Genomic DNA, 23,096 nt, shown 5'->3' on the forward strand with positions numbered 1-23,096 from the left:
TCTGTGAAGTGATAATGGCAGGAGCGGATAGATGGCCATTAATAGGTTCTGATATATAAAGGATCTATGCTAGGGACACATGAGATATTTCTTCCAGAATGCATATCTCCTTATCCAGTTTATAAAGGACAGAAGTATTTATTTGAGACCGTCCTCCATTTCATGGTCACCGTCACTGACTTTCTGACCATCAGCAGCACACAGTGCTAAGACACCAAAGATCGGTAAGCCGAGATAACCTAAGGAGGTGGGTAGGGTGGCAGTTCTGCAGCATGACAAGCCCGCTGCAAGTTTGTGGAGGCACAATCAAAAGAGAAAGCACAGGAGCAACCTACAAAAGGCTTCTTGCTTCTTATGACTGCTAAGATGTTGGCCTTGGCAGTCAAAGTATCATCGCGCTTCAGTGAGCCTGTTGTGTTAAACCCGTCATGCTGACCCCGCAGAGGCGGCAGTAGACAAAAAGAGAATCAGGCTTTGGAGAATCACAGAATACTAAGCAGGATGAAGGCCTAAATCCGGCGTCATTCTTGTGGAACCTTTTTAAGGGGGATTACCAAGTCAAGGCCACATTGTCCCAATGTTTGATTATCAATTTGCATCCTTGCGGAGGTCTAATGTTACCAGAATATCTAGGCTTCCTCGGTGCAGCATTTGTCATCCATGTTGGCATTCCACAGCTCAGAGCTGCGGTTGGAAAAGAGCTGCGCCACTTCACTTTAAACAGTGGTAGATGTTTTGTGTTAGGAGGTGGGGAGGGACATAGTGTGACATCCCAGCATGCAATGTGCAGATTGCATTTTACTGTGTTGAAGTGATCATGCTGGGAATTTGTTTTGATGACCTCTGTGTAAAGTGAGGTGTTGAGCGATTGTTCAAATTATCTTTTAGTATCTGAAAGCTTCTCAATATTTTATCAAGGTTTATGCTTTATTGAGTGAACCCCTTCTTCATTTTTCAAGATGTGGCTTAGCGAACAACAATCAAGCAAATGTAAAAACATTAATTAGCTTTAGTATAACGGTGAGCACATGGAAATTGATCACCAATTGGGGACACTATTGGAAAGGTTTAGCTTTGATCTACAGAGGGAACAGGTTAAAATGAACATTTAATAACACAGAGCACATTCCATAGTTGACGAGTTAACTTAATAGCCATAAACACCCTGTGGTGTGCAGTTTCAGGTTGTATACTACACATAAATGTAAGGCAACTATTCATTTACAGACCCCTATATAATGTGACACCACATTAAACAGACAATAGAGTCAGACCAGATTTTACCCATTCATACCATCACTTGATTGGTGAGATGTGTCAAGACAATCTCACTTTGAAAGAGTCTGCACTATGACTAGGAGCAACCAGCATAGTAGCCTTTTATTAGTTCAGAAAGCCAGATATTTGTTGTTTTTATGTTTGTGAGCTCTTTATGAATATTTATGTCAATGCACATGAGTGCAGCTGGGCGGAGGGGGATTTGCGCCCACAATGTGTTCTCATTATGGATGGTCTGAGATGTTTTGGAACATGAGGAGTTCAAACCCTTTGCAACGTTTCACACAGAATGCAATCTGCACCAGTCCCAGTTTCTTAAATATGCCCAACTGAGACAAGCCTGGTTAGTGGAAGGACTGATAGGCTCTGAGATACCTGATTATGCCACACCGGAAGGGAGACTATTACAAGAAGAACTGATAAGGGGAGAGGTGTCGCTCACATACCTGACATTACATAATAATATGCCTGACAATTTGGTTCAACTTTGCGGGAGATGGGAGAGAGATAAAGGAAAACTTGAGGACATTGACTGGGAAGCTGTATTGATGCACCCCAAAGGGATAGCCATCAAATCCCAACTGTGACTGACCCAGCATAAAATCTTACACAGGGTTTATTACGACAGATACAGATTACATACCATGGACAGGGCAACAGCCCCAACTTGCTTGCGTTGCCATAAAGCAAGGGGTGATTTGTTTCACAAAATATAGGGGTGTCCCCATGTCCAGGCATGCTGGTCAGAGATTGTCATAGAACTTAGCGAGATCCTCAAGTCATCATCCCGATATACCACAAATATATATTATTCGGCATCCCGAATAACATAGACGTTCCACGTCCACAACTCACATTAAGTGCCCTGGGCCTATTTGTCGCTAAACAAGCGATAGCCAGGCACTGGAGAGTGGTAGAAGTGCCCACTATCCAAGAATGGAAGAGATGAATGGACCTCAATATGGCTACACAGAGGGTTACTTACCACAGAGGGGTGCCCGCAGAAATTCAGCAAAGTGTGGGGCCGCTGGATAGACGCCTATGGATTGGGCCTGATAGATGGGATCGAAAGACTCTCCATCAGCACGACTCACGAGCACTAGGGCCTATAGACATAAATATGAAACAGACTGGGAGTGGATATGTTGGTGCTTTATTTGTATGTTGTAATAGTTTGTTCCACCTATGCTGTCTTTCTCAAACAGGTTTACTACTGCTTTAATAACCGTGTCGGGTATAAATGTCCTTCATGTATTTGCTGTTACCATTTGCAATACCAGATGGTTGTTATTGAAAACAAATACAATTAAAAAAATTCAACAACAATGTGCTCTCAATATACTTAAGCAAGTGTAAATTGTGGGTGGTGATCCAAGTATTGGCCACTGTCTACTCTTATCCTTCTCTGTATTGTGGTCCGTAACCCTTAGGGAGAGTATGGTATTAGGTATCAACCCCACTATTTCTCAGCATCCTGTGTTAAACTGCAATTCAGATTAATTAAGAGGTTCCAAAACTTACTGAAGTCATTTCATTAACGGACAACAAGCATTATATGGAAATTTCAAACCCAATGAGGGCAAGCCTGAGGCCACTGACACTTAAGCCTGGGTTTAAATTGACATCGTTTCTAACAGGCTACTGATTTCACAGTGTCCATATTTTTTGACAGACAGTGGTCCCTTCGAAGTCAACATAGTGAAGTTAGACAAAGGTAGCCAAATATTGGCCATTTAAAGGCAAACTATTACATTTTGGCAAAAACATCACAATTTCTGGCCCCTCTCCGTGTAATCAAACAAGCACTGCTAGTGATAAAGATGTTTTTATGTATTCCGATTAACTAATAAAGTTTTTCTGGTGTCCTGAACATTTGACATCAAAAACGATTTCACTGCACGTTACAAAACTGTATTTTCCTGTGCATGGTTAAACTAGGCTCGAACTAGGCCTAACTCCATTTTGAATCTTGAATGCGACATGGCTGCATATTGTGTTTTTATTTCTCTTTCCACCGCACGTAGCAAAATGTGCACTAATGAAATGCTCTTTGTTGACATGCTGTTCTTGAAGAACTCTGTAGGAAACGTTTTTGCTATATGTAACTATTTAAGGCCTTTCCTATCTATTATGTGGGCCTATTCGTTATATGAGTCGGCCATTGTTTTATATGTAACTAGATTGTATGTATTTATTTCTTGAAGAGGGGATTCATAATTATATATTTAGGAGATGGTGCTTGGTATTTTTGCATCTAATTCTGCATTATGATTGGCTGAGCCTTGCCACATTGTGTACAATTAATGCTATGTGATTTCATTGTGTATTTTCTAATAAAAATGGTTCATTTTGGAGGTAAGCCATACAACACCTCTTGATTCTAAGAGGGGAAATCCTTGTCAGCTTGTCTCATGCTTAGGACTTAGATTAATTATGATATTTTTACTGCATCTGACAGAGCCTTATTCTTATTCCCTAAATGCACTTTTAACTGATTTGAGACTGACTACATGTAATCTTCAGTAATGCACTTTGAATTATTTTATAAACCTTCATAATTTCTAATTTATATTTTCACTCAAGAATGCTTATTTTATTGATTTTTCTGACTGCTTTATTGACAAATTTACTTTGGTAGGGGCACATTCCCTCATACTTTCTTGTGGCTAACACCAACACCCCGAGTCTGCAAAGGCCAATTTATCTCATATCTTATCAGATAGTCAAAAATAATGCCAACACTAAACTTGTTTAATCTGCCCCAATTCACATTTGAGAAGCCAGAGAAACCAAGCAACATAACAAGCGAACCCCCTTTGCGCTTTAATACCACTCTACGTCAAAATACTTAGGTTACCTCTTCCTTTCATGTACATTTCCGAAGTAAAGGGAACTCAGTTGGGTTTTGCAAAAATCACTCGTCCCTTCACCTCCTTACCAGAGACCTTACGAGACTGTAGCCATGAAGAAGATACATTTCAGGTCTGGAACAAAGGTTTAAACATGGAATGTTGAGGCCTCCACTAAAGACAGTGGAGTAGCTCGTGGCCACTAATGGCAGTTGCAGACCTTCTGTTCCACCGTTCCAATGTGTGTCTTTCTGTTTATCCCTTTTCATTTAAAAACACCCTGCAAGTGGAATGTTCTAGTATCCTTATAGCTCTCTGCCTCGGGCTATACCAGTTGTTTAAAACCGTCTCCCTTATTATAGGCCTTCACTTGCGGCTTGTGCCAATAACTCTGGGTCAGGTCCTTAAACAACCAGCACAGCCCTCAGCAGCAGGCTATAAGACTATATTACCACACTGGAATGCTGGGTGAATAAGGCAATACACACTCAGGCCCCACCTACCAGAACAATTTCATCTCCCTCCTTCCCGGCCTCACCTACCTGAACAGTTGCATCTCCTTCCCCCCAGGCCTCACCCACCTGAACAGTTTCATCTCCTTCCATCCCGGCCTCACCCACCTGAACAGTTTCATCTCCTTCCCTCCCGACCTCACCTACCTGAACAGTTGCATCTCCCCCCTTCCCGGCCTCACCTACCTGAACAGTTGCATCTCCTCCCCTCCCGGCTTCACCTACTGGAACAATTGCCTCTCCTTCCCTCCCGGCCTCACCTATCGTAACAATTGTATCTCCCTCCTTTCTGGCCTCACCTACCTGAACAGTTGCATCTCCCTCCTTTCTGGCCTCACCTACCTGAACAGTTGCATCTCCTTCCTTCCCGGCCTCACCTACCTGAACAGCTGCATCTCCTTCCTTCCCGGCCTCACCTACTGGAACAATTGTATCTCCTTCCCCCCCGGCCTCACCTACCGGAACAATTGCATCTCCCTCCTTCCCGGCTTCACCTACCTGAACAGTTCCTTCCACCAACCACCAAGACACAACTGCTCCAAAGGACTCCTACTTGCAACACATCCCATGCATACACAAAACCTGATCAGGAGTACGAGGGTTCTCTCAAATCACTCCTAAAGCATGGAAGAGCCTCCGACTCCACATCAAAGCCTCGCCCTCTTTTCTTGAATTTGGGAGAAGCTGAAGGCCTGGCATTTCAATTAACCAACCTACCATAGGCAGGGCTAGGCACACACACCTGCTCAACACCAGGATACCCTTGAGGGTGATAGTGTACTTTTCAAATACACAAAACATAACAACAACAATGGCTATTATTGACTTTCTGCTCTGAAGTTTCAACACTGATCTGTTATCTTCCTGTGTCATTTGGAACAGTCTACACTCAGTTGTTCGCTAAGGGGTCGAGTCACCAAGAGCTCTGCATTTGTGTGCAGGCCCCGCACTCAAGACAGGACCTCTGGATTGCAGTTTCTCAATGCTGAGGTCCTGTCACAAGTGCAAGCCCCCAACCATGGCTCAGCCAAGAGTTCAAAGGCCCTTTGTGAATCAGGCACCATGTCTACACTCAATATTCTAGTAGCTTTATAGTTCCGCTGCCATGAGCTCCACCGTTCAATAATGGCCCTCTGCTCGTAATATGCACTTGTATGCGGCTCAGGAATTTAACGATCCAGATAGCTCAATGGTAATGACTATTGTGCTTCACTAGAAACATAGAATGTTGGGTACTCTATTTAATTTAATGGGATGGTATTAAGCTAATAAGGACCAGTTTAGTTCCAAAATGTCAATTTTTCTCTATGTGTATCTCTGTTGAATTTGGTGCTTTCAACCCAACATGGAATGATCTAATAGTAGCATAGTACTTTGCCTGTGGGCCTATAATTTGGGGACAGGGCATTTAACAATTGGTGTGGCCCTGTCAGTAGACTACAACACTCTATGCGGTGCGCTTCTGCAGAGCTCTGGTTTTTTGACACTGTTTAAGAGCTGAGGAATATTTCTTACGACCATGGGAGGGTAAGAGCCCAGTAGTAAAAGACTAAATGAAGAAATTGTTGTCTGTCTTGGTACAAGAGAGATGTCATTCCTCCAAGAAGTTTATGAAGAACAGAGGCCCCTAAACAGCAATTTATTAAAGAATACACCGGGGGAAAGAATAATGCCCAGGTAGTGTTCAATCAACTGTATAAAATAAATACAATTATTGATATGATTTTAAAAAATGAGCTGTCGGGGTACTACAGGTATCAGACAAACAATGAGATATGAAAAAAAATAAGAGTACATGTCACAAATATATGCAACAATAACACAACTACACCCAAAATACAGTATACATAATCACTAGGGTCAGAGTATCTAGGTCAGCGACATTTCAATCCACCTAAAGTTATTGGATCATTATCAGGACATAATAATTAATGCCTGGATAAGTGGTACAGTGATCAAAAAGGGAGCCTGTAGAGACAAGGAGAAAAGGGAGAGGAAAAGGAAAAAACATGGGAAGAAAAGAGAGGAAAGAATTCAGAAACAAAAAATGAAATCAGCAAAGAAGAAGAATTCTTCATGCAGTGAGCAGCCCATGCATTAAACTATGGTGTATACACTAGCTCACTGTGGAACCATGTGGGGTCTGCAATGGCATTCCACCGAATAGGGTATTAACCTGCATATGTCGAGGGGAGTGAGGATAACCGCTGCTGGAGAGCAGAATGAGGGTACAACCATACCACAATGCTCGCTGGCCCAAAGGGAAGGAACCGCAAACGGTAAGTATCGGACCATTTAAGAATGCATGCCTGGCACAACAGAAATGGAAACAGGACTGACCAGTGCATGTCAGTACATATACAACTGTGTTGGCTACCTTACACAGGAGAATTGATTGGCAAACACAATCCTGGCTCAATAATATTACTGGGTCAGAGATTATGCCGTTCCTACTAAATGTGATATATGAGGTGTGATGAGTTAGTGCATCTATTGTAGCACCAAAAAAATCTCAGGTCAAATTGGTGATGTTGCAAAAACATTGCACTGGTGATGCAAACCAGAAATAGCACATTAGGCTTTATGACACTAAGACAGAAGAAAACTAAAGCGATGACACCAGGAGCAGCAGTAGCCAGCACCAACAATGGGTGGTAACCTCCTGAGAAAAGGTTTGGGCCCTGGCACTTATTTTCTTTAACACAATTGACAATGGGAGTGGGGTAATGCCAGAAAAACAACCATATTTGAATGTTGTAAGCAGTAAGAACAAATGAGATTGAAAATCCTCAACTTGACACTCAGATTGAAGCCTTTGCACAGGCATGTGTTTCTAAGAGTGTAATGCTCCATTCGAGCAGTCCCCAAACAGCTTCAGTAATCCTTCGTCATTTTTTATCCGCTTAGCTTGCCACCTTTGTAAGGTTTGATCCTGCCATGGGACAAAATAGACTCTCACAAAGTATGACAGGACATCACCGGCTTACTACTCCTGCCTTTTCTAAGCTTCCAGCAATCACCAAATATTTTTAATCCTGGCCACTGCCTGCTTTGTGATAATCACAGTATCTCTTTTTCCATTTTTTATTTTACTTCCAGGGATGACTTCCCCCCAGATGAATGTCATCGTTGGATCTGCCACAGTGGAGTTCCCTATATATATCTTGAAAGTTAGCGCCTGATGGTGAAATTGCGCAAGAAAATGATTTCTCTGTGGTTGGTCTACATATGGCTATCACCGTCCTCAAATAGGAATGAGCAGAGGCAGACATTTTCTTGTGCCATTTCACGTTCCACCAGACACAACCTTTCAAGATATGTATAGGAACCTCCACTGTGGCAAATCCCAGGACGACATTGTAGCAAAGCTAAGTTAGAGGCCTTTTGAAGCCACTCTAAGTGGCATCTTGATGGAGGATTATCTCACTTTATCAGGATTACAATTGGCACAGACCCTGCACAGAGGTGGGGCAGAACATGCGTTAGGATTGGTCAGGATTTTGATATCTTACTTTTAAGGTAAGGTCTTCCAGGCCTGATATGCACTGTGAGTTTGTAGACATGCACACATTTGCCTAAATGTAACTGTTTTTCAATCATTTCCATACCTGGAAACGTTTATAAATGTATTCTTGACTGGGGAAGAATTACATCACTTTCCAGGGAGGAAAATGCAAGGGAACAGCTCCAACAATGGTAGCAGTTTCCCCGTGCAGAAACATTTAAAAAAGCACAAAGATGATGCAATCACCCATGCATAATTATATTACAGGTACAATATGCACTGTCTGAAGTATGAATTTACAAATGTTTTGCAGCAGTATTCCTGGAAATTTATGACTGCCATAGGTATCCAGGCATCCCTTCGGAAGCCTGTATGACTTCCTAAAAGGCATAAATGTTCCATCACTTGTTGTACACTCTGGACTTATTTGTCGTGCTGACATTCTTCTGGGGGGAAACAGATAAAAGTATCAAAAACATTAAAACGTTTTACAAAGCTATGAAGATCTGAAAAAAAACTAAAAGTGGCCGTCGGGGTTTAGTTAGCTTATCCGAAAAACTTTAGCAGTATAACTATGTCCACTCCCGCAGGGTGTCAGGGGGCCTGAAAAACACAGCAGCAACAGATGAGGTAGACGAAAGAGAATAGTTGTGAAAATGATGTCACCTCTCCACACACGACCACCCACCAGACACGGCAAGGTGGAAGCCACGGTTGACAAATTAAAAGAAGGAAAAAACACCTTTAAACCTACTTACCGACTAATGATGCAGAAAATGTTATGAATAAGTCCCTCTTTTGTGATGTATTACTTTAATTATCCAATATTCTATGGAACCCTATTAGCGGGGCTTTTTTTTTTGGTTTAGATTTCCATTTTCTGTTTCATGGCAAAAGCTATTTATCATGATAATCAGCAAAATTCAAAACCTTTTAGCGGTATTTAGAAAGTTCATTTACCATGCTACGGCGTGGCAGGCTGACAAAGACGGCGCTTGAGGACGAGTGTGCTGAAGTGTTTTATGCAGAATTATCTGTCCGTAAGATTGATTAAAAGTTCGCAGGTAGTTCCCCGTTTCAATGAGGGTGTAATTAGAATAAGTTTCTCTCACCTATGCTGTGGCCAGAGGGCGGAACTTGCTGGTTGGGTGGCTGCTGTACCTTTGTCCGGATAATCCTGTATGCAAAAGAGGGAAAAAAATCTATTTAGCAATGGCGCGTGCATGAGAACAGAAACAATTGAGGTAGGGAAATCAATACCGAAGCGATACCACGCGCCAAGGTCCTGGCCTATTTATTGGGACTGTAACGTTAGAGCTGCGCTTTCAACCGTGAAGGAAGGGGGCGCCTTTCAATTCAAAATGGAACAAACTGATTTTCCCTCAACCGTCCCCCGTACGTTATGCAGGCCCATGTACGCCTTGGGCACAGGGTAGGCGCCCAACACTACAGGGGCCCTGAGACCTTCAGGGGGCCCTCATTTAAGCACAAAGCCTCGGAATATATGTGAGACATGGAGATTCAGGGGCCCCTCGTGACAATTTGAAGAGCGACCCCGCCATTTTAGGTTACGCCACTGCTTATTTCTATTATACGGCTGCCACTGCCAGTATTTTTGTAATTCCGAATTACACAATTTTCATCAGCCCATTTAGAAAAATATGAGAATTCAGAGGGCACACGGAAGAAACCTTGCACTGGTGCTAAATACACAAGTGGTTACGCACGATTATTACGGTAAGAAGATCTAAGTGAAGCAAACAATTTCTATCTCAAGTTGTTTTAGAAGGAATTTGCACCAGGGCGTAGAAAGTTATTTGGGTGAATATTATTGATGTAATATATCACTCTGCAACTGCATATGAATCATGTTATGTGTTTTTAGAGATTTTTATAGAAATATCCATGTCCATGAATAGCCTTGAAAAGTGTAAATGCACTTATTTGTCTCAAACTCAGTTATAGCTTTCACATTTGGAAAATGTAAAAATATATTTTCTCTTATTCTTTTCTAAATACAGCAAAGAACGTTTCAATCAACAACAAAATGAGCAACCAACGTGGGGCCAAGGGAGTCAATTTTTTTCCTTGCAAGGTTTCTGTGCAGGGCCACCAGGCTTTATCTGGTTCGGACAATATGGGGTGACACAAATGATAACAGGCTGACAAAACAACTCTAGACTATGTCATAGAAATTTGCAGATAATATTAAAGAAAAAATCAGTTTGCTCCATTTCTATTACATTGTTTGCAAAAACAGAGGTAAAAAGATACTCTCTGTTTTTTTTAATTTTAGAAAAGGGATAATAGTTATTAAACATTTTACTCAAAAATATCCACCCTTCTTGTGAAATCTTTGGGCCCATATTACAGAACATTTGAACTGATCCAAAAAACAGGGCAACAGCATTTTGACTAATGTTTCGCTTGCATAGTAGGAAACGTAGAAAACCTATTTTGCACATGGCAAAACTGGAGGAAATTACTTGGCAAAATGTTTCTAAATATATATTAAAAACACCTATTTTGTTTATAAATCATTTGACACTGAAACACTAAAACAAGATATCGTAGCCCTTGAACTACCTACTTGTAAATAAAATAGACCAAACTGATTTTGGCCTATTTTGCTGATGTGCTACACAAATATCTGATATAATACAATACTTATGTGATGTAAATGGCACAGTCATTTTACCTCAAGCGCAGGCAACATTTCAAAAGTGAAGAAATATATTGGTTCTTTTTTTTACTTTATGCTAAAACAGCAAAGATGGTGTGGAATCTGCATGGTGCATGTTAAGCAATAATTAAAATACTATCTGCCTTCTTAACTATTATACAAGCAGCAAAATGGTGCGTGTGGATTTACTCTGCACTTTTCATATATTTTTGCATCACTGCAAAGTTGTATTAATTTCGCCCCAAAGTCGCCGTACAGAAACTTTGCACTGGTGTACAAAAGCTGAACAAATCCATGTTGTAATATGTTGTTGCCTATGGATTGTGAAACAGTAAACATTTTTCCCTACCCACAGAGAATCATTTTTGCATTGTGGCAATAACTGAAAACATTGACTGCAGAACCATCGCTTAACATATGTAAAACTCTTTGTTGCTAATTTATCATTTCATGTTGGCAACGGAGGTTTTAGCAAATAAATCCAAATCCTAACTTAACGTTAAAAAAATCAAACACTAAGCTACTTGATTTTGCATTATTTATGCTTAATCTTTTTGAAACAAAGTATTTTAAATGTATGTTTGTGCTTTTATGAGTATAATTCTTGAACAAAGCTTTGATGATGATGCTTATTGGGTACTTAAAATATAACTGTCAGGTTTCCGTTTGAGCTTTGCCCTGACGTCTTTCACATTTAAAAATCTAGACCAGATACTTTCACTTCAGTTTACCCATTTTCAACTATCATAAGTAATAAAATAACCCCAACTAAAACACTGTCCGGAAGCTGTGCGCATCTAGAGGAGTTAAGAAGCACCTTAGGGAAGTGCAAGCCCCTAATTACGTACTACTGATCCTAACCAATCAGTAATTGTTCTGAGAAATAAAATAAAACATTTTCGTTACGATCCTTGGGACAGGGACAGACGGACAGCACCTTGAAGCATTCCACTAACAGCAAAGCACCATACAGGGATTAAAAATAGGTTTCAAAGAAAGAAAGGGATCCCTCAAAAAACGCAATGCCCTCCTTCCCACAGCAGAAGACAAGTTTTCTATAACGTACAAAATAAATAAGGCGCCACAACTCTAAAATGAAGCAGTCGTGCAGAACTGAAAAAGGTGAAGAAGCAAGACTAAGCAGCCAACTGATGGTTGTAGCTAACAATCTATAAAATTATGTAGGCTACGGAGAAAAACAGATGTTAGCCCAGCCCGGTTTCTGAGGCTGTAAGCGAGTCCTTATAGCAGCCGCGGTCGGTAGTGGGAGTACCGGCCGGGCGGTGACGTGGGGAGGGGGAGGGGCAGGGTGGGGGGTAGTAATGTATGGATTACGGAGTTTAACAGGTAAGTAAAAATAAAAATAAATAAAACGAATTTCGGTGCCCGCACTGCATCGCATTTGGTGATGCAGTGCACGCAACAAAATTCGTTTTATTTATTTTAATGTTTTCTTACCTTATAGAGTCCCTAATCCATACATTACTACCCCCCACCCTGCCCCTCCCCACGTCACAGAATATTGAACAGCACATTGAGGATATCAGACCTGCTTTACATCTTAGACCCATCCCTTCCCTGATCAGCCATTCAAAGCCCAATCTCTCCCAGATCTGTCTGACATACTAAACTCTCTCAAAGCCACTTCTTATGAAGATGATGTCTTACCATCATCTTTCATCAAAGCTCTCCCAGGCAAGGCTCTCGTACCCCTACTTACCACTTTTAATGCCTCCCTCACTCTAAGTATATCCCCAGAAGCTCTCAAGACTGGTCAGTTCCTCCCACTCCTAAACAAAACCTACACTACACCCTGATGACCTCACCAACCACAGGCCTCTCACTTACATATGATTCATCTGTAAAATCATTGAAAAAGCAGTCTATGTTCAACTCCAAGATCACATCACTGCTAACCATCTCCTGCACGATACCATTTGGGCTTCAGATCGCGCTGCAGCACAGAGAATGCCACCTTACACATCATAGACAATGCCTTCTTGACCACAGATGAAGATGACACCTGCCTCCTGATATTACAGGACCTCTCAGCTGCCTTTGACACAGTCAACCAACTCACTCTCAAACGCATCCTTGAGTCATGAATGGCAATGATCTTCATTGGTTTTCCTCCTACCTTTCCAACTGACCCCAGGTTCCCACAAGCGAACCTCCAGGTCACAAAAGAGCTCCATCACATGTGGAGTCCCCAGGGTTCCATACTCTCTCCTGTCATTTCCAGCCTTTACATGGAACCACTTGGTGTTCTACTCACAGACACCAACAACAAAGATTCATCAATATGCCAATGATACATAACTCTACAAGAAAGCATTCTCTGCTTCAGACATCCAACACCTTAAACACTGCTTGCACATCATCCATACCTGTATGTCCAGTGTCTACTTGAAGCTCAACCCAACTAAGATAGAATTCCTATTATTTACAGAGAAATAAACAAGATACAGTTCAAACCTGGCTCAATGACATGAACCATGATGGCTTTGAACCTGAACTTTCCCTAAATGCCAAATAACTTTTATTCACGCTGGACACCAACCTCCCCCTCAAGGTGCACAGTGCCAAAAAACAAAGGCGGCCCGGTATCAGCTCTAGCTTCTAAAGAAAATCGAACTGTTTCTACCAGAATGTGATTTCAGAACTTCTGGTCAAACCCTTGTAGTCTCACATCTGGTTGTTGTTAATGCACTACTCCATAGCCTTGGAGACTCCAAACAGGCACCCCTTAAGGGCATCCTACAGGCAGTAGCATGCCTAATCCACGCTCTGCAGAAATATGATCACATTACCCCCACTCTGATGGAACTCTATTGGCTCTGTTTGCTGGCCCTCACCTTCTTCAAAGCCAGATACACCGTTTACAAATCCACCATGGCCAGCACCCCCGCTTATCCTGCAGACAAGCTAGCCATCTCGGGCTGTTCTCGGTACAGCCATACCTGGGACCACTGCAGACTAAGAAGTGTAAAAAAAGAAAAACAAGGCGTAAGCCTTTTCCATCTATGCACCAAGGGTCTGGAACAACACTCCTGTATTTATTTAGGAGGAAGGCCCCAATGCTGCTCAAATTTGGGAAAGAGTTGAAAACTCACCTCTACATTACAATGCATTTACTGTCCACAACCCATTTTCCTCTTCTATTAGTCATTTACTTTAATCTTGCCTTTGACCCTGTACAGCACTATATGCATACATGCATAAATAGATACATCATATTCAGACTATTTGAAAGAGTTCACCCAAGTCCTGCACAGCTCCTAAACAACTTTAACTTTCTTAGGTACTTCCATGCTAAGACACCTTTCTAAACTGCATGTCTGGCCAAATATAGGTGGGTATCAAGGATACCACCTCCAGCAAGATGAATGCACTGATCACTGGTCGCCAGCAGGGGCCCATCCATGAGAGCAGAGGAGCGCAGCCCCCACACAAGAAATAAAACAGGTTTTAAACCCTTTATTTTAATCCCCCTGGACTCGCCCCTAGGACTCTGATGAGTCTTGGGGGCGAGTCCAGGAGGATGACACTGTGGTGGAGGAGCGTTGTGCACTCCCTTGTCCCTTCTCTGCGCATGAGGGTTTGGCTGGCCATTTCAGGCAGGCCAAATCCTCATGTGCAGTGAAGCTTTTTCCAGCCCCAGCAGTTTTGCTGGGGCTGGAGAAAGCATGAACATGCTCCCAGTCTGCCTGGGAGAGCAAAGTCCCAGTGCTCAGGTCAATCCTGGCGTTTAATGCAGCATCATGATTGGCCGCAGTGCATTCAGGGAGCCTGTGCCGGAAAAGAGCGATGCAGTGGATGGCAGCAGCAATCAGGTAAGTATTTAAAAAAAAACACATTATTAATATTTTGTACCCTGAGTCCCCCCTCCCTCCCTAGCTCCCTCTTCCGGCACACCTCACCACTTTGGCAGGGGACGGGCCGCTTTACTATTACACAAAGAGGATCAGTGTTTTATATGGTTTCCTGAAGTGGTAACTGCATTTGTGATATTCCCTGTAATACGTGACATCTGAAGACATGTGAATAGGTGGACTTCGTTTGGGGGATATCTGCTGCCTTTAATAGCCTTTGAAAAGGCATTCCCTTGAGAGGCTCTAATTATTGGGCTTTGAAGGAAAGGCACTGTAGTGTATCAAACCCTTTGTGTCCAAAAGAAATCAAACGATTTATTTAACATCACTAGAATCCTTGTTCAAAAATATCACTTACAGATCCCTACAAAGGTATTCACTTTCCTGCTATTTATCTCATATTTGAGAGCACTATTATAGCTGGTCATGAGACTTTTTTAATTTTAACTTTAAGCTGAAGGATACCCATTAACAACATATATTCTACATGGAACAAACTTCTTGGCCATCTTACTTCTCATGGACAGGTAGTAAATACTTTTCCACTCTGGTCCTCTGTGAATAGGCATTCTTCGAAATTCATTCTGATCAGTTCACAATATCTGTACCTAGATGAAACTGTTAAGGCCTAGCTATTTCAAAATGAATCCTACTGCAAATTAACACAAAGCTCTGGTGTGTGACAAGAAATGGCGGATATGCGCATAACAAATTCTTTCTATAGATTCATACCTACTCCCATCCTCTAAACGTTATCATCTTCTATATAATAATGCCTGAAAATAGAGAATGATCTCTGTTGTCTGGAAATCAGGAGTGTGCTAACAATTCCTAGTGTTAAAGAACTTTATGTTTTTTGAGGTCAATCTGTGCTCAACAGAATCCTTTGAGAAAAAAAACATGTATATGCAATATTGCGTTTTGGAAGAATCATTTTACAGATTACAAATGCAACATTATAATGTCACATCCTTCAAGAAACAGTTTCCCATTCACTACATGGGGAGCATGGGAATTGCAAAGCAGATCTTTAAACCCACTGTGCCGTCTTTTATTATATGCACATCTTTATGCTTACCCGTTGATTAGAAAGAGGCATGAACAAGTGCTTTCATGTCCTGCCCTCTTTTGTGGAATAGAATGTTACGATGTATATATTACCAAGAGAAAGAAAAAAAACTGGTGACTGTATTCTAATGACTCGTTATGGAAAGAGAGGCAGCTTCAAGAAATGTACCTGAGAACAACAAGCTCCCATTTGATAACAAGTTCCCAAATGTATTTAAAGACACTGTAGCATCAATTAAAGAATAAATACCTTACTCAAAGTTACAGGCTAATAAAATAGAAGTGTACTCCACCTATATTACTACTATAGTTGCATTTTAGGCTCAATGTAATATCTACCATCCCAGAGTATTCAGTGGATTTGACTGTCTTCTTGTAAACCTAAATAGGGTTAGGATTACTGTCTGCCACACACTAATGTCAGATCCACAAAAAACATAACCAGACCCAGATACCACGTGAGTACTCTGGTTTCACCTAGATGAAGAAATATTTCCCTTCAGGTCACACATTAGCCAAATGACTGCAAGTCAAGCCTGATCATAGAGTATGTGATGCTGAGAAGGGAGCACTGGATATCATTATAATCCAAGTGATACTTGGGAAATATACTAGTTTAGCAACGTGATCCTACCTGGATTTTAACTATCCTGAATAACGTCAGATACATCAATGGGTGCTTCAATACTCTCCTGAAGACCAAGGATTAGTACTATTAAACAATCATCACCAGATCCATACAACATTTTTGAGGGACCAGACACTTTCTTGCTTCCATCGCAAACATACCACATCAGACTTTGCCACATTCAAGTATAAATGTTTATAAAAGATACCAAACCTCTTAATTGATGATTGTCCTGTCAGATGTTCAGGTATGAAGGTAGAGTAACTTTAAAACTCTTGAAAATTGAATCAGGTTGAGCTCTTAATTTATAAAAAATAAAATAAAGCCTTTGTCTGGGGACCCCCTCTTCAGTTCAGTGTGACAGGACAACTGAAGCATTGGGTGCCTTTCAATTCGTTTCCCACAGGCTTTTATTTGTTTTATTGGGTTGTGAAATGTGCTATTTACTTCTCCTACGACATGCCTTCTGTGCCTAGGGATGTATGTCTCAGACTGAGAGTGTACGTGCAGACTCTGTGACTAGGAGCAGAAGCTGTGCACTCACTGTTGCACACTTCTTCGGCACCTCCTACTTGATGGGTCCAGGTCATAGTATGCCGCGTTACAGCGCTCCCTGTTCTTGGAAGTGCTAAGGTGTACTTGTTCATAGTGTGGTGGGAGATCACTAAATGGGGCTTCGGCACCACCCCTTCAATAGTGCTTTGTGAATTCCTGTACATTTGAGAGTGTAGCAGTGGACTGGCCAAGTATTTCATTTAAAAGATATATAAAATAGAAAGTAGGTTGTCAAAGTAAATATATTGAGGAGTCAGATTGCAATTCTGAACTTTTGAGCCGAGGTTTTTTCTACTTTGCTTTTTTTCTGTTTAAAATTGTGTAATTTTGTCTCTGTGTGTTTTTATGTTTCCAGTTTTCACCCGAACTTTGTGTATTTTGCAAGTCCTGGGTATGTTACTTAGCTGAATGAAGCAGAAGAGCTGAATGTGAATGTAAGCAAAGAGGGGGACAATTACCTAGCTGAACTAGAGTGTGGCCCCAATAATATCCATGTTTTGGGCCCTTGTTTACAGACTGCTTGGCTGTGGCTCAAATTTTAATAATGCTACTTTTGATTATTGGCCAAGGTTCTCATTTGGGGACCATAACGCATTGGTACTGGTTGATTCCACTGAAAGCCACTTACCGACAGAAGAACAGTGGATATCCTGATCAACATTCTATTCGAGCGAGAGCTCACAACTCATGCACACTCTTACCTCGCTTCCAATATCATACACTGGGATTTTTGTGAAAAATGTATTTCCCCATAATTGAATCATCGCCCCTTGAGTTGTCTGACCAATGCTCTATTTATTTTTAGTACAAATTTCTGAAGGCTTATCCCGACATATTCGGCAAAGCTTCATCAGTCAGACGGCTGCACTACTCAACTCTTGTTTCAATGGCGCTGGCTAGTTTAGTTCCTAAGACAATGAGAAGCTTCAAAATCCATCATCACTGGTGGTTCTCGTCCAAACATAAACTACCAAAGCAAACATAGGAGGCAGATAGAATGGATGAAGCAGCAACTGTCTAAAAGTCATCTGGCTTATATAACCTTGAATTTATAAAGTGCACAGCTACCTCCAAAGTGGTTTCCCGGCGATTGGGGCCCTTGGGAAGATTAAGCGAGCTATTGCCCAGAGTCACATGGTGCTGGGCTGACCTGCTACTGGTGCCGGGGATCGAACCATGAACCCCGTGGTCGGAACCATGAACCCCGTGGTCCAGAGTCAAGCACCCTGGCCGCTGCACCACAGCTCTTCCACAGAGCATCTGTGAGCATCTTAAAAATCCCCACAATGCAAAACTGAGATGCAAGCTAAATGTTTAGTATAAGAAAAGAATATCAGCGCAAACAATATCAGCGCAAACACTATCAGTGCAAAGCTTTACCAAATCATTGGTTTGATTGGTACAGAAGCTTCTCTTCAAGTTGGAAGCCAATAAACTAACAATATATTCTTGTGTATTCTGAAACCATGCTTCTTCATCTTTCCTCTCCAAACTATAATATATCAAGGGAAACTAACAATTCAAGTTATACGCCACCGGATGTCTCAAATGTGGTAGATTCTTTGTTGTTCTCTTATAATAATAATGTTTAGAAGCAGCCTCTTCTACTACCATCTTTGAGGTAGTCTCTGCCACAACTGCTCCATTTGGATTCATTTCCTTAAGGACCATGAAGCAGGACGTCTATTTAAAATACTGAAAGAGACCAAATTACAAAATGCTGTAGATCTGGTGTGGCTTTTAACCACCTTGTTTGACCCATTTAAAGTCTGGATACAGACTAAGTTAATTGTCTGAAATACATTATGTCATCAACTCTTCATTAAAGTGCAATAAGAAGAAGTACAAAGAGAGAGTCAGTTGTGGGTTAGCCCCTTCAGGCACTGGCTTTCATGTGTTTTGCATGGTTTATTATTGCTTGGCTGAGCTGTTCATCAAGGCTATGAACATTTCATGGAAAGGTATGTTGTCCCAAATTAGACCTTTTTCAGTTATAGCAATGAAGCTCTAAGTATCAATGGTAAGATACTCTTCACCCGATTGTATGGCGAAGATGCGGTCTTAATGGGCCGAATACCCAATGCATTACGTATTCTTGTGTGGGGTTTTGTGGATTTTATGGCTGGATTCGATTTGTGTACTAATTTTAAAAAATTGTTTATCATGTCTTGTGGGCCAAAAAAGTATCTTTTAAACACCATTGTTGTGGATAATCAAAAATGACAACGCACTTGCACTTTTCCTTACCTGGGCTTGGTCTTTGCTGACAATGGTTCTTGTACCGACCATGTGGCACATAGCAGGAATACGTTTTCAAAAGCTATTAATTCAATTCTTGGCCTCCCCCAGCCCAAAAGAACATGGGTAATTTTAGTGCTTTTGAAAATCTATAAAACACAGTGTATCCCAACAGCAACATATGGAGCGGAGGTTTGGGGCCATATAAAGAGTAATAACACCCAGCTTGAAGAAAATTGATTTTGCCAAAAACCTTTGGGAGCTCTGATCTCCACATCACAATATGTGTGTCATGCCAAATTAAAGTTGCATTATATTGAAGATTACATAAAGGCCCGCCCTGCCCTTTTTTGGCTTGCTATCTGGAAAAACCCAGCAACGTCCCTCACTAGAGAGATAATAAGAGACTGCCTCACATGTGACAAGGGAAGGGGAATACCATGGCTTGCAGCAGTGAAGGAGAGCTTGAATAGTATTAACTATTCACTGGTCTTCTCACACCCTCCCGAAATTGATAATATGAACAAAATAGTCCTTCGGAGGGCCCTTTATGCCCATTAAAGAACACTAAGACACAAAAGGGAGGCCCAGAAAACGTCTGTAGCAACCTATATGTCTATTGAGGATGCATCAAATACACCATCTAGTTATCTTTTAAAATCAATAGGCCGTCGGGAGAGAGGACTTTTCTTCTGTTTAAGGGCAGGCACAGTTAAATTCTTATTATGTTTCCCTCTGGGGTACAATGCTAATCTAGATCAATTACCATGCCCCTGCGATAGCAGGAGCGGGCAAACAACATCCCACTTTTTATTTCTTTTAAAGATATATATGGAATACACAAAATAGTTTTGATACCGTTTAGAATAAAATCCTGCCTATTTGTCATGATGCAGCCTATATGGAAATTCGTAAGATGGAAAATTATGAATTAACTGTTCGTGTAGGTACGTTTCTAAAAGTTGCAGTACACGCCCGCAGCACAATGTGCACTTTATGACACCAGTTTTTATGAATTCATTTTTATATATTGTGATCATGTTTTATTTAAACCCAATGGCTATTGTCTGTAGATTAGTTCTTTAATTAGCCCACAACAATCTAGAATTATTTAAATTAAGAGGTTTTTTTATTGGTTACAGTTTTTATTCCGTTTGTAACATGATGTTTGCTTATGTATGATTTTACTATTCTAATATTATGATTAATGGGCTTGTATACTTGCTTCTGCTGTTATATGAACTGAGCTTGTATGGGTACACTACTATCCGAATAAAGATTTTTTAATTGAATTGAAGCTCTAAGTAATCCTTATGTTAGACTGCAGGTGCAACATTACATGAATTCTGATTGAGAGACGTTTTAATTGCTGACCTAGAATGTTGTTGGATGCTTAGACTGACATAAAACCAGACTGCTATTCACTAATCTTCTTTGTGCATTCCTTTTACCTTACTGTCATAACATGTGGTTGGATTGATGGCTACTTTTCTCCCAAAGTGACGATTTGCATGCACTTAGGTTTTTTTTTAAAGATAAAATGAAAATTTTGAACCCATATCAAAATTATCCCCTATTCAGTATTATGCTGTAGATGCCTTTTATGTTTACCGCTTACAATACAAACTTTAACTACTGACCACTTTACATAATGTTCTTCTTTCAGGGGAGAGTTTAACACTGCTAATGTAGTCTGTTTAACCAGGTGGACCTACTCTGATTTTCCTTAGATCAATATGTTGCTTCATTATTGGTTTTTCTTTCTTTGGCTACTGGATGTTGTAGGAGAGTAGGGTCTGCAATCCTTTGGTCACACATATTTTTGATTTTTGCTTCACTGGTTTCCGACTTTCCCTGGCTGTGGGCCTGCTAATCAGACCCACAGCCTAGCTGTTCTCTCTCTAAATTGACATCCATGTACTTTAGGTGCATTTACCAACTGGTATTGGGTCACTCTTGTAAGTCCTTGTACAGTGTATCATAGGTACCCAGGGCATAAGTGCACCCAAGGCCTACCAGGGGCTGCAGCATGTATTATGCCACCCCTGGCTGGCCATCTAAACAGACACAACTGGCTGGTAACACAGCTGGGGCAAGGTGGTGTAATAATGACAGTTTTGAAATAAATGAAAGGATTGCAGTTCATTATTTAACTTAATTTAATTTGTTAAAAATAATGAGTATGGATTAATGCTGAGGTTGGATTAAGTGTTAGATTAAGATTACACTATATTTATAATAAATAAAATAAAAGTAAAGTAAGGAAACTGATAGGCTGAATATCATGGTCAGGTTATGGATAATAATATAATTTGAATTTATTAAATTAATTAATTTTAATCTAATTATTCAAAGATCAATGGTTTATTTTAATATGAGCTTTTAAAATACTCTTTAGTAATTAACAATTAATTTTAGGGTGGTCATAAATTAAACAAAATGCAATACAAAACTATAATTTTTATTAAATGTAAATAAAGCCAGTTTAGTGGTAGAGCTGGGAAAGCAGGAAATATATATAGTAGTAAAATACATATAAAATTTACCTTAATGAGGCAGTGTAGTAGATGTAGGTGTTCCGTGATGTAATGGACATCAAATATGTAAAATAAACCCCTGGAAGCTATGTTTTCTTCATTTGAGATGCTTTGCTGCCATAACACTTTGTGAGTAACTGAAGCTCAAACCGTCAACATGAAATATGGGTTGGCTGATGGATTTCTCACAATCCCCGATGGTTATGTTTTCCACAGAGGTTCAGATTTTCTGATTTAGATTTATCCAACTGTTCAATTACTTAAAATCATTACAGCAAAAATATGCATCCCCCCACTTCTTCCTTAGCTCCCACTTTCCTTTATAACATGAATTCAGATAATTCAAATATTATCAAAACATTTCCTGGTCTCATATTAGAGTACCTGAAGCCTAATGCAAAAACCAAGTTAAAACAGACATTAACATATAAGACTTACAGTTTAAAACTGTGCAATTCTCTTTATTAGCCATACCACGCACTAACAAATAGGGTGACCCTTCCAAAAGTTGTAATTTCTAATTTACCCTACTTTGGGGTATTTAGCATATGGTGCAAAGCAGAATCCCAGGCTTGTATTTTTTACGGGTATAACCCCGCTCAACATCTCAGTCTAAGGAGTGGTACATCTACTAAAACCTTTGATTGAAATTGCACAGTTGTCATTTTCATACACAACCAATCCTAGTAAAAGAATTGTCTAACAGAAATCTATTGGTCCTAGTTATCCTTCAGTTGGCATTACAGAATTCGCATTATTGCACACAGCCCTACCTAAAAAATTGCTCTAATAAAGTGCTCAGCAGATCAAAATTAATAATCGAAATTGCGCTTTTCCCATTATTTCAATCAAACCAGTCTAATAAAATCCTTGCTCTTCATAAATCTAAAGGTCCTAGTGATCCTGCAGGAAAAATTGCACGATTCCCCATATTGCACACATCCCACCATATCCTGCAGGACACATTGCAAAATGTTCATTACTGCCCACAGTTCACACTAGTAGAGTGCTCTGACAACAAAATCTTCAATCGAAATTGCACAAGTCACTTTCTCATACGCAACTCATCCCAATAAGATTCTAGCTCAACATAAAATTATAAGACCTAGATATCCTTCAGTAAAAATTGCAGGATTCCCCTTATTGCACACTGCCAACCCTAATAAATAGCTCTGATAAAATGGCTCAATAAATCTATAATTCCCGATTTGTTCTTTGGTACAATTGCAAATTTTCCATTCCTACACCCAACCCATCCTACTAAATTGCATAACTGTTCAAAGAATAGAGTTCCTAGTCGCACATTTCCCATTCCTGCATCCAACCCATCCTACCTAAGTGCACATCAGGTCAAAGAATAAAATTCCTACT

General features: G+C 40.5%; 1 protein-coding gene across 4 annotated transcripts in view; it reads right to left on the reverse strand.

The window, feature by feature from the left end:
- PAX5 (paired box 5) overlaps positions 1-23,096 on the reverse strand; it is a 547,862-nt gene that overhangs the window by 426,320 nt on the left and 98,446 nt on the right. For all 4 annotated transcript variants that reach the window (XM_086961679.1, XM_086961678.1, XM_086961677.1 and 1 more), the window contains exon 4: positions 9,257-9,321. In XM_086961679.1, the coding sequence (XP_086817805.1) occupies positions 9,257-9,321 (65 nt within the window). The remainder of the gene's footprint in view (positions 1-9,256; positions 9,322-23,096) is intronic.

Source organism: Lissotriton vulgaris, chromosome 3_1 (genome assembly GCF_964263255.1).
Source record: "Lissotriton vulgaris chromosome 3_1, aLisVul1.2, whole genome shotgun sequence".
In the NCBI taxonomy this organism is placed as follows: Eukaryota; Metazoa; Chordata; class Amphibia; order Caudata; family Salamandridae; genus Lissotriton; species Lissotriton vulgaris.